At 42.0% G+C, this 13024-nt stretch overlaps 1 protein-coding gene across 5 annotated transcripts in view; it reads right to left on the bottom strand.

Moving 5' to 3' along the window:
- AGFG1 (ArfGAP with FG repeats 1) overlaps window positions 1–12460 on the bottom strand; it is a 145369-nt gene extending 132909 nt beyond the window's left edge. For 3 of the 5 annotated variants that reach the window (XM_030215708.1, XM_030215709.1, XM_030215710.1), the window contains exon 1: window positions 11876–12460. In XM_030215708.1, coding sequence (XP_030071568.1) covers window positions 11876–12042 — 167 coding nt within the window. In that variant the 5' untranslated portion in view covers window positions 12043–12460. Of the gene's footprint in view, window positions 1–7057; window positions 7077–11875 lie in introns of those variants that run through there. The other 2 variants (XM_030215707.1, XM_030215711.1) reach the window with 2 other exon arrangements.
- Window positions 12461–13024: the final 564 nt, after the last annotated feature.

Genomic DNA, 13024 nt, shown 5'->3' with positions numbered 1-13024 from the left:
GTACTAAGCTTCAGCCTCTCTCAAAAAAGAATTATACAATGGACAGAATCTGAATATAGGAAAAAACTCCATTTTGTTCTATTTTTTCCAAAAACCTCAGGTTTACATAGTTGACAGATGGCAAGCAAAGAGAAGCAACCCAGAGCTAAAGAAACAAGAGGTAAAAAGTGTTTATTTTCTCAGATGCAGTATCATTAGTTCACATCTTTTCACTAGCAGCTCAAGTCGAGTTACTTACACATACACTATGGGGCTCATTTTCGAAAGAGAAAAACATCCAGTGTCATAAAGCATCATTTTGACAGATTTCTTCTCAAAACGTCTATGCATTTCGCCTACAGTGCATCCAAATCACAAGGGGGCATTGAAGAGGCGGGATTATGGCAGGTTTAGGGCGTGCCTAACACTTGGACGTTTTACAGCCATAATGGAACAAAACAAACATCTAGGGCGAAAACTTCAATGTTTTGGTCTAGACTTGTTTTTAGAATAACGCACAAAAAGGTGCCCTAAATGCTCTCTCTCCTCTCCATCCCTCATTATCTCGTTAACAGCCTACAACCACTCCAAATCATCTCACTCCTAGGTTTCTGGTTCCCTCACTCAGATCCCAGATCAGATTTGATTAGCTCACTCATTCTCTCGTCTCCCACACAATACACAGCTTCTTTGAGCCCTTCACTCATGCTGTTGCCCTTCCTCTTCCTGTCTGTTCACTCACTGTTCCCCTCCTCCAGCAACAGAGGTGGCAAAGCTCATGAAATCAGGGCAATAAGCAGCAGAAGCACCAGGAAGCTAACACAACAAGTAGTGACAGAAGGAGTGGGCTACAGTCTCTCTGCATATTCAGTCTTGCCCATTTTCTTCATGGCCCCTTCAAGTTGTTGGGGAGCTCTGCAAAAATCAAGGCCATGTGGCTGCGCCTCTCAAGGTAGGCAGTTCTTACACATCTGGCTCTGTTTTACTTCATGGGGCTGGCGACCCAGAAATGATCTGTGACTACTAACCACTCTGTTCTATTTCCATGGTGGAGTCAGAACTGATTTGCACTGCTGGCTCTGCTCAGGTCATCAAGGGCCAGGGGCACACACACACACACAAAAAGTGGCAGAATTCCACTCTAGGTTGTTCTGCCAGAAATTTAAGCCCTGGGTGGCAGATACAAATAAGGGTTGAATTAGCACACGTTTGAAACTTGTGATCAGTAATGCTAAACAAGGCCACTGATGAAGCTATAAAGAATAAGGGGTGCGAAGGCTTAAAAACATTTGTCTTTTGTTTCCTGTGTTATTTGCAGGTTTTCATTTTCACAAAATTTTCAATTCAGTGCAATTTTGTTAAATCAGATGTGGCTGCAGCTGCTGCCCAAATAAAAAGAAGTCTGTGTGAACCCCCCCCCCCCCCCGCAAAGTTCACAACCCAATCTAATCCTGATCCTCTCCAATTCTCTTGAACCCAGCATAAGCATTATGTACTCCCCCTCCCTCCCCTGTACAGCACTTACCAGAGGTCTTGTTTATGGTATAGAGGTGGGACAGAAGCCTTCCCCCTATGCTCCCTGCCTTATTGTCATCTGGGCTCAAGTAGCAGCTCCAACCCCTAGCAATACTGTGATGGTACTACCACTATGGGTCAAGCTGCCAAATAAGGGGTGTACTTAGAGTCGGCCTCAAAATCATGAAACCTAAATTCAGGTATTTGCGTTCCCTTGCAGCCAGGTTTGAACCATAGAAACTGAAACCTCTGGATCTCTCTGGCAGAGGAGGAACCATGGAAAATGAATCTTTGGAGTCAAGCTCTCTGATATGGAAACAAGAATGGCCAAGAGCCTACAGTATGAAAAAGTACCTGAAACCAAGATTGGAATACCAGAAGCAGGAGCACTGGTTCAAGGCTGGCTCATGCCCGACTATGATTAACAATCAGAACTGTGGAATCAGTACACTAAACCTTTGACCAACTCCAACTCAAGATTCCTATGCATAGGAGCAGCTGATTTACAGTCAATTGTGCAGAGCCTGGTGCGTCTAAGCTTGATTTTTGTAACTTTATATTTAGGGATGTCATTGGCCCATGCCCAGGCTCTGTAGATTGTCCAGGGCCCATGCCCAGGCTCTGCAGATTGTCCAGAATGCTGCTGCCCGGCTAATTACAGGTGATCACTCTGCTCCTATAACGCTTGTACTAAAAAGTTTATAATGGCTGCCTGTCACAGGGTGCAGTTTAAGATTCTGAAGTTAGTCTTTAAGTGGAGTGGAGGAGTGGCCTAGTGGTTAGGGTAGTGGACTTTGGTCCTGGGGAACTGAGTTTGATTCCCACTTCAGGCACAGGCAGCTCCTTGTGACTTTGGGCAAGTCACTTAACCCTCCATTGCCCCATGTAAGCCGCATTGAGCCTGCCATGAGTGGGAAAGCGCGGGGTACAAATGTAACAAAAATAAAAAAAATTAAAATATATATATGCTGTTGTACCCGACTACTTCACTACTATACTGAAATTGTACATCTCAAGACATAAATTACTCTCTGACTCTGCAATGCCACAACATGCCACTATGTTGAGACTTGGAACCATGCATTTTCTGTGGCTGCCCCTGTTCTTTGGAATGAGCTTCCCAGTTATTTGCAGTGGGAAATTTACAAGTTTGTAAAATTATTTAAAACTTCTTGTTTTGCTAAGGCTTTTTTTAACAGACTATTACTTATGTATTGCATTTACCTCTCTAGATAGAATTTTTGGGGCATATTAATACTGTTTGCGTATATTGTTTATGAGTGTGGACTTATAATCCGCCTTGATAAACGAGGGATATAAATATTTAAAATAAATGGTAAATCTATGAGAAATTCAATTACAGAAACATAGGATATTTCTTTATGCACAAAATTAGGACTAATACAACATAACATATACTTGGCGTTTGAAAAGAACCTGAACAAAAAATGCTGTCAAATAAATATATCAAATACACTATTACGCATTTTATTAAATTTATAAGTAATTCAAAATAAACTTATACAGAGAAGGAGTGGCCTAGTGGTTAAAGTGGTGGACTTTGGTCCTGGGGAACTGGGTTCGATTCCTACTGCAGGCACAGGCAGCTCCTTGTGACTCTGGGCAAGTCACTTAACCCTCCATTGCCCCAGGTACAAATAAGTACCTAAGCCGCATTGAGCCTGCCATGAGTGGGAAAGCGCGGGGTACAAATAAAAAAGAAAAAAGTAATTTATAGAAGTTACAAAGTAACATATCTTCATAACTATCAAAAATGTTATACTATTGTAATATATCCAACTCAAGTCCACAAATTGGAGAATCCAACAGCACACATGAGAAATTTTTAAATAAATCTTTGAAGAATTTGTCCTCAGAAAAATCACCTCAGTCAGATCCTCCTTCATGGATGCCCTCAAATCTGATTTAATTATTCTGAAAGCAGAGAACAACCCCTCAACTTGGATCGGTGGTAAACCGCTAACCACCAGAGCAACATCTCTAACACTAACGCACCTTTAGCGTGGCTTAAATAGGGCCCTCAATTTGTTCTCTGTGTGTTTGGAGGAATCCTTTTCTATGCCTCCCTCAGCTCCAAGTCTGAAACTCTAGCCTCAAGAGAAAGGACCCATTCTCAGAGAGCTAGGAGCTCTTTGCATCGGGCACACACATATGCAAAAGACTGGATAGAATCCCTCTCGCTGCTGTACTGCTATCACCATCTTAGTATTTTTGAGTTTTTTTTCAATAATTTAAAACTTGCTAAGGTATTATTTATTTTAGTCTAATAGAAAGTCTTTAGCTTATATGGTACACTGTGTGATCTTTTTTTTTCTTCAGATGATCTCTTCTGTTCCCTGCAGAGCAGGAGGGAAAGGGTATAATAGGGAAGGGAAAGGGGACTTGCAAAAACCACAGAAATGGGTATAGCAACTACATTCAAAGTGGTTTACATTGTATATACAGGTACTTATTTGTACCTGGGGCAATGGAGGGTTAAGTGACTTGCCCAGAGTCACAAGGAACTGCAGTGGGACTTGAACCCAGTTCCCCAGGATCAACGTCCACTGCAGTAACCACTAGGCTACTCCTCCACTCCAGGGATCATAGTGACTACTCTTCTGCTCCAAGCTCAGCCCCCTTCCCTTCATTTTCCCTGCAGGTTAACAGAAGAGAAAGACTGAAGGAGAACACCCCTGCTGCTCTGGCTTTGGAGTCCTTGGGAAATTAAGCCTTGCCCTTCTTTGACCTTGTATCCAAACAAAACTAAGAGCTATGGGTTTGAGCTTGGGATTTTTTTGGTTCAACTAGGACACAGCAACACATTTGTCAATGCTGTCAATCCAGTATTTTGAACCTTGAGAGGGCAGGGGCCATGTGTTCAAACAAAAGGAAAACACTATACTGCATGAAATAGGGTGGTGTGAAAATACAGGATACAGAAATTGATGTCAACAGCAGCCAAATTCACTGCTGTCAGCAAGACAGCTTGATCAGAGTTGTAGGCATGCCATGGTCTCCATACTCAGTGTCACAAGAAAGCTACTTCCACAAATATGTTCTCTAAATTGGAGTACATTCTTACTCCTTTAAAACATACAAAATACAGATCACACTGAATAGCTAAAACTGAAGAAGAAATATATCTAAATACAATTCTTTACGTTTCTTTCATGTGACCACAATGCGTGCTAAAAAAAAATAAAAAAAAAAAGCATTTTCACTCTCACATGGCTGCTATTCAACTCACCTGCTCTTCCAAGTATTACAGGCTTCACATTACTCAAATATATACATGAACATTTTTCCTTTACACAGTGAATATAATCTTGTTCTATGACTGAGCTTATGAAGTCTTTTTTATTCATCAAATTATAGAAAGACAAAATGGAACCTATGTGTCCATTGTCTTCAGAATTTATTTTGGACAAATAAAAGTTTCATATTTTAAAAATATTAAAAAAAAAAGGGGGGGGGGATTAATGCCCCTTGCTGTTTTTGATATATATGAATTTTTATTAATTGTATATTTTTAGTTTTGATGGTTTGCTGTGCTTTTCTATCACATATGGATTTCCGATTTGTGTATTTTAATTGTTTTAATGTTATATTTGATTGTAAAACGTTCTGATTTATTATGTAATAAGAAACGGTCTAGTAAATAACGATAAACAAACAATTTTAAATCTATGTAAGTTGTTAATGTTCAAAGGGGCCATTTTATTAAAATGCAGTAAACTCTGGGCTTAAAGTGCTTTCCCACATGCTAAGTCCAATTTAACAGAGCACTTTTTTTTTTTGGGGGGGGGGGGGGGTTAAATAATATTTTAGATGCAGGTGGTGAGCTGCCACTAGTGCTTGGCACCTAAATACAACTAATATAGGAGCACTTACCACCTTCTATATAGGAGGTTGTAGGTGCTCACATTAACTGTCCTATCCAGGTAGTGCACACTAATTAGAACACACTAGATGGATAACGAAAAACACCCACCCTCCACAAAAAAAATGTTAAATATAGATAAATGCACAAAAAGGCAAAATACAGCAGTAGCCTGTGCTCATATGCTAGCCACACATTTAACCCCAGGATTATATATATTCCATAACAATGCACATGAGCTAAGCTAATCAGCTTTGATAACTGGATGTTAATTAACATCATTAATGGCATTAGAATTTACATACATAACTGCCTAAGCGCATTCTGTAACAAGGTGTGTAGTAAATTCTAAGTTGTGTAGCTGAAAACTGTGTGTGGCCATGGGTGTTTCTAAAATCTATGCGCGTTGTTTTGGAACCGTGTTCCCCAAATTCGGTCCTAGAGTACCCCTTGCCAGTCAGGTTTTCAGGATATCTACAATGAATGTGCATGAAAGATCTGCATATAATGGAGGCAGTGTATGTAAATCAAGTTCATGCATATTCATTGTGGATATCCTGAAAACCTGACTGGCAAGGTCCAGAACTAGACTTGGGAAACACTTAGAATGCACCCGCTCCACACATAATTTAAGTGTCAGGGTTTACACTAAGTTTTACTTGATGAAACTGCCTGCGACTAAATTTAGTCAAGTGCAGCAGCACTTGTCATGTTCTATATACCGCACAGAACTTTAGTTTTATTCTATACAATATGTCTAAATTAAGGCGTACTTTCTAGAATACATTTAGGCAAATTTCATTTTGGCGCTGATTTCTGGCATGATATATAAACACCCTTTAGTACAAGGGACCCAAATTGAAATAAAAACAAAACTAATATTAACAGCAGAAATAAAGGTGCAGCTCTAATTATTCCTTTCAGAATTCTATGTAGGCCTGCCAAAAATGTTAGGAGCCAGGAAGCCTACTTTTAGTTTTTGACTTATAACCCACCTTTTTGAAAAGGATGGCTTTGTACAAGGCAGGGTACAATAAATTTAAAACGTAGCATACAGTAGCTCAAAAATATTATAGTTAATCGGATAATTCTGCAATTAATGCATTAATCAATCACAATTTTAAAAATTAATCACATTGCAGCATCTCCCGTTTCCTCCAAATATCTCTTCGGCTCTTTTCCACTCCCAACCTCTGTCCTTGGCATGATCCAGCATCTTTCCCCCAACAAACATACACCCCCAAGTCGGTTTACCTTAAAGGTAGTCTTCTATTGGTCCCTGGCAGCATATATGCACCGCTACTGCTGCCAGGGAGTAACAGAAAGCTACCTTTAAGGTAGACTGACCAGAGTGGTGGGGATTGGGAGGAGCAGTTGCCAAACCCTGGCTGGGTGGAGGGCAGTAAGCTCCTGACCCATGAGCAGAACTAGAGAGGCCACCAGTGGAAACCGTGGCAGTGAGCTCCAGCAGCCACAGGAAGAGTTTGGTGCTGCTCATGAGGGTAGAGATGGGGGGAAATGGACCCCAAGAAAGAAAGATAATGGACCTGGGAGAAAAGAAGAGAGTGAGAGATAATCAGTCTTTTAAGGAAGGGAAAGGAGATGGGATTTGATATACCACCTTTCTGTGGTTACTAATCAAAGCTGTTTACATATTATATACTGATACTTATTTTGTACCTGGGGGCAATGCAGGATTAAGTGACTTGCCCAGAATCACAAGGTGCTGCAGTGGGAAAGAAAAATAAATTACCTTTAATTGTGCAATTAATTGTGATTAAAAATTTTAATCAAAATGCAGCCCTACCAGACATTCTTATATAATATGAAAACATGTTATGTTAGACAGTGTGATTTTTATTATCTGCATAGCCTTTAATCTCAGTAGGTGGCATAATAAATCTATAAAGTAAATCTACTATAATAAAACTCACCCTCAACGTTCTGAAGACACTGACGTCACTGCAGGCACTCACACACCGGTTCGTAAGTTCATAGTGGTGAAGCCACAACACTGACCATGTCTCCTTGCCCCGCCCTCGCGTCACACGTGATGACGTCGAGGGCGGAACAATTACAAAAAAACAAAAAAGAACGAACGGGGAGGAGTAGGGAAACACACGGAGCGAGAGCAAACGAATCGCTGCAGACTGCCAAACAAAGAAAACCGCCCGATGATGTGCCCAAACGAAACCATCTCTCTCTGCCCATGTCTCCTAGCCCCGCCCTCACGTCTAACGTTATGACGTCGAGGGTGGAGACATGGCCAGAGAGAGATGGCTTCAACCGACGAACCCTACAGTGACCACAAAGGCCCAGCTACCCTCCAACCACCCCTCCACAAATGGCGCCACCACAATCGTCGTCGCCGTCAATGCCGCTCCCACCCTCCACTCCTTCTCCGTCTGCCACCGGAACGCCGGACAAAGTGGTGAGTTACAGGGGAGTGGGAGAGGAGAGGGAGGACAGCCTGGAGGACAGGAAAGGAGCGCGTGGGGCTCGGGAGAGAGGGAGACAGCAACGGAAGGAGGGGGGAGCCCCTGCTAGTGCCCGTTTCATTTCAGGCAGAAACAGGCCTTTTTTACTAATATTTAAATATTTCTCAAATTGTAAAATTGGTACATCATTGGGGGGGGGGGGGGGGGGGGGGTTCATGATATAAATGGAATTTGGATTAGCCTAGATGTTCTGCTTTACTTCATAATGTTAGTTTTATACTATTTACATGTATCTGTTGCTTCTACACAAACACCCAAAGTTATAATTTAAATTCAGCCAAACAAACATTGTTTGTGGCTAGCTCTGGCTTTAGTGTCATGAGCCATCCTCCTCTTCAGTTTTGATTGAACAGTCCTACTGGGGGAGAGAATGTTGATGCATGACTTTACTGCCCAGTAATAACTTGTAGAGGGGAATCAATCTGCAGTATTTGTGCAGTGTTCTCCCCAGGACCTTTTGAAAGCGCATGCTACCTGGCTAAGGTAAAAGAATTTTATAATACTTTGCTCTGCTCCCGAGTGAAAATCCCAATGTTTGGCTGAATTTAAATTATAACTTTGGATATTTGTGTAGAAGCAACAGATACATGTAAATAATATAAAACCAACATTATGAAGTAACGCAGAACATCTAGGCTAATCCAAATTCCATTTATATCATGAAAAAAAAAACCCAATGATGTACCAATTTTACAATTTGAGAAATATTTAAACACTATTTGCTTTATAGATTTAATATGCCACCTACTGAGATCAAAGGCTATGCAGATAATAAAAATCTCTCTCATGGATATCCCAAAAACCTGACTGGCTGGGGTGCCTCCAGCATCAGGTCAGGGAACCACTGGGCTAGGCAGATTATAACATCACACTGTCTAACAATATGTTTGCACATTATATAAAAGTTAAAGTCTGGTATAATAGACATGATACCCACCCCACCAGATCCCAAGATACCCAACACCTCCTTTACCAAAAACTTATTTAAAACAACTGAAGTAAAACAAGCTTAAGAGTTTCTTTCAAAAAAAAAAAACCCCAGTAAACTCTGTTCCTCTTTCAACTCCTGGAGAACAGTATATTACAATCTCTTCCTACTAGATGCCATGTAAATTCCAGTCAGACAAAGAAGCTCCAAAGCCCCCCTCTGTGATGATTAAGAATCTTACTACATTTCTATGTTCTGAGCCAACTGTACAAGGGTGCTCCATTACCTGACCAACATCCATATACTAGGCACAGCCTCTCAAGTTTCCATCTTGCTTGTGTCAGTAACCAATAAAACACCTAAAGGTCTGGTGCAATGTGATCCTTCTAGTAAACAGGCAGCATTGTTTTACAAATGTTGTAACTTCTTCCAAGCTAGCCCATTACCCAGATATAATGCAGTGCAGTAATTGAATCTACTTGTCACCAAAGCATGAATTGGTGTTGCCAAACTAACCTTGTCCAAATGTGAACATAGGCAAAATGAAGGTGATATGAGTATGTCACACCTTCCACCTGTCCTGTCACTTAACTGGATGTCAATCACCACTCTCAAAAGTTTAATTTTATTAGCAAGCGCTATAATTAGGCCAGTGGTAACTAATAGAAAGATTTTACCCCCTGGTGATGAACTCCTCCCAATATGGAAGATAGCACCATCACCTCAAAATGTCTAGGATTGGTAGATGACTCCCCCCCCCCCCCCCCTCCTGTTAGGCTGAGATAGTTGATAGTAGTTTTCCTTATTCCACTTCTGAAGAGGAGAAATGTGGGGTGAAAGGAGGGCACAGAAAAAGTGAATACAACTTTGGGGAGGGGGTTCAGAAAAGAAGTGAAGTAAAAGTGTAGTGCATAAGTCAGAAACCTGCCATTATAGATATACCACTGGAATACACTTAAGTGAAAATGAATTTCCGCACAGATTTTCCAGGCACCATATATAGAATCTCCCCCATAATACTTGCCAATGGTAAACCTGCACTACTGCTTCTACAAAGGGCATTAAAATCAGATGCAACTACAAAGAAAGGCATATTCCTCATTCAGCGATATTGCAATATGTACAGTTTCATACAAAAATGCAGTCTTAAAAGCCGCCACCACCAACAGAATATTCAGATCCTCTTGCCACACCAACTCAAAACAAAAACAAAAGCTCTTGAACAGTCAGTTAAACAACCTTCCTCAAAGGCACTTTCTGAAACACACAATCTTAAGCCCAGTTATTAGAAACTATGAAAGATGTGTGCTGAATTGGTTAAAGATTATTCCTCGATTCATCTTTATGAGCACTCCTCACAAAAATATTTTCAATTGGTGCCATTGTGTTGTATCTATTTTTTTTTTTTTTGATTTATCGAAAGATATGTCATCTTTTAAAGTGTACATGAAAAAACATTTACTGACACAGTACCTCCCCCATTAGGTTGATAGAGCATATAGAAACCATCAACAATCATTGACAACCAGTTATAAGCAGTTCAACAAAATGGTGCAAGGTTTGCCTCCTCCTTCATGATAAGACCGAGGAAGTCATCAACCCAGCCAATCACACTTATTGGCTAGCTAAAAACTGACACACAAATGCCTTTTTATTGGACCAGCTTAATACTTTTCTAACTAGCTTTCATGAGTTATTACCTCCTTCCTCATGAGTCAGATCAGTTAAAGGATATATTTGCACCAGGCAACGAACAGTCTACATAAAGTATGCTCCTCACCCAGAAGTTATTATAATAGCTGAGGGGCAAAACCACACCGGTAACCACGAAGACCTATTCATAACACCTCAACTTCTAGCTCTTTCCTTTCAGGCAGTGTGGAAAAGATTCAATTTCTAGGCCCAGCTTCTACTCACCAGGTTTGCCAGGGAAGCCACATAGTGTTCAGAGCCCTTAGTAAAAGGGGTCTCATTCATAACTGCAACAATCATTTAATTTAAAATAATACATCTGTGCCACCAAATTTCATTCTAAGTATCCACAGACAGCCTTACTAAGAGGCCACACATTAAAGTCAATAAAGTTGGCTGTTAGAACCTCAAAAGAAGCAAAAAATAAGAATATCTTCAATCACCGCCCTAACAAAAAGTTCTCCCATTCGAGACCAGATTTATAGATTCTTTTTTTTTCTAATTTTGGGTTTGTGCCACGGGGGGGGGGGGGGGGGGGGGGGGGGGGGTTAGCCAATGCTGAGCTTTAAAGCACCAACATTTCATGTATGATCATATCATCCAGTTTAATTTAAACCTTGTTTGCCATCCCTCCTGTACTTCACAAGAAGCTTCAGTACGGATGGCCCTCTCTAGCCACCTGTTTCCAATAATACTATAGCCTACTTACATACAGCTAAGCTGGCCACGCTGTTTCTCAACATTTTCCTTCAAACAGTAACAGCAGAGCACGGCCCTATTCCTGTAAAACTATTTAAAGATGTAAAGATGCCTAATAGTTATTTTGTTCCGATATGTAGAAAAGGGGCAGCCACTTGCAAAACGGCTAACCAGCACTCTAAGGACATAAGAAATTAATTCCATTGCCAATTATTATCATTTCTTTATGGTCGCCAGAATATTTAGTCGTTCAACACTGTAATATTTCAGGTCACAGTCTTCAGCACCACCCTACTGTGCTATCTTGCTAGACCGGGTCCCTCACCTTCGCCTCACTCCTTCCTAAACACGACCCCCTGTTTCGGATGGAAACTCGATGTGCTCCCTCCAAGAACTAAGTATATATTCCTCCTCCTCTATTCCCAGCTTAAGGCTGACCCCCACCCCACTGTTTTTTTTTTAATTTTTTTGATTGTCCCACAGCCCCCAGGCCTCGACCCTCAACCTCTCCCTTTCACCCCAGCATCTTTTTTTTTAATCGACGCCCTTCACTTTCCTCCCCATCTCTGCCCCCGTTTAGCTTTCACAAGCTCGCTCTCTTTTAGGGGGGGGGGGGGAAGGGGTCCTCCTGCTTTCCAATCCCATCACTGGTGGTGGGGCAGCAGGCTCCCGGTTACTCACAGAATGCCAGAGCAGGAGGTACACACGAACGACCCCACCGTCATATTTGCATAAGTTGGGCCCCTTTGATCACAATCAAAGCACTTGCGGTTGGGCGGCAAGCTCGTCATCTCCCGGAGCAGCTTCAGGTGCTTTTCCTCCTGCTTGCGCTTGGCGCTCGCCGCCATGGCTGCGGCTAGTGAGGGGAGGGGCAGGCCGCGCACACGGAGACGTCAGGAACTTCCTCACCGACTCCCAACGGGGGAAGAGAGCAGTGACGTGCGCTGACGTGATGGTTCGGGGTAAGGCGGAGGAAGAAGCTCGTACAGTCTCTGAACGCAGGAGCATAAATATCCAGGGAGCAAAGCTTAAGAAGGGCAGGCGACCAGATGAGCAGCTTCTTTGGTCTGGGCGAACAGGACCAGTCTGAAAACCGGTTCCAACATAGTAAGTCAAGAAATCAATCACCAGCATTTGAGAACGGCCCTGCCTTACAGCGGAGGCACTGTACCACACAAATAAGATACGGGTGTTGAACCCGGAAAGTGCCGCCTGAGGTGGAGAGCGGCGAGTGCCTAACCGAGAGCTTCCGCCTAAGCAGCAAGGGCTAAAAGCGCCGGAGCCAAAAAAAAAAAAAAAAGGCTCTGCAGCGGCCCGCTTGAAAATGCGCCCTGCCAGCCGAGTAACTTAACGAGAGAGCACGCAGTCGTCTGTGCGCCTGCGAATCATGGGAACCTTTTACGGTCGTATGCTTGACTCTGGAGGGAACTTAAAGCAGGGGACACAAGTGGTTCACGCTCGGCGTATAGGCTTCTCAGAGTGCCTATGCGTTACGCTACAGATCCCTGAAAATGACATCACTGGCGACCATTTTGAGTTCAGAGGGGTGTATTCCTGTTTGTCAGTATATAAAGGGATTTTTTTTTTTTAATTTACAGACTTGGAATGCAAAAGCCCTGAAACACATGAGAGAAGGAAAGGGAAATGGGACTTGATATACCGCCTTTCTGAGGTTTTTGCAATTACATTCAAAGCGGTTTACGTATATTCAGGTACTTATTTGTACCAGGGGCAATGGAGCTCATTGGAAAGCAATTTAAGTAGAACATTTCGTTGAATTCTTATTGATTTCTGTGGTACATAGACTTCCTAAATGGATGATTTATGGTA

This window comes from Microcaecilia unicolor, chromosome 10 (assembly GCF_901765095.1).
Source record: "Microcaecilia unicolor chromosome 10, aMicUni1.1, whole genome shotgun sequence".
Lineage (NCBI taxonomy): Eukaryota > Metazoa > Chordata > Amphibia > Gymnophiona > Siphonopidae > Microcaecilia > Microcaecilia unicolor.
The sequence above is the reverse complement of the archived record's forward strand: the minus strand, read 5'-3'. Positions and strand labels throughout refer to the sequence as shown.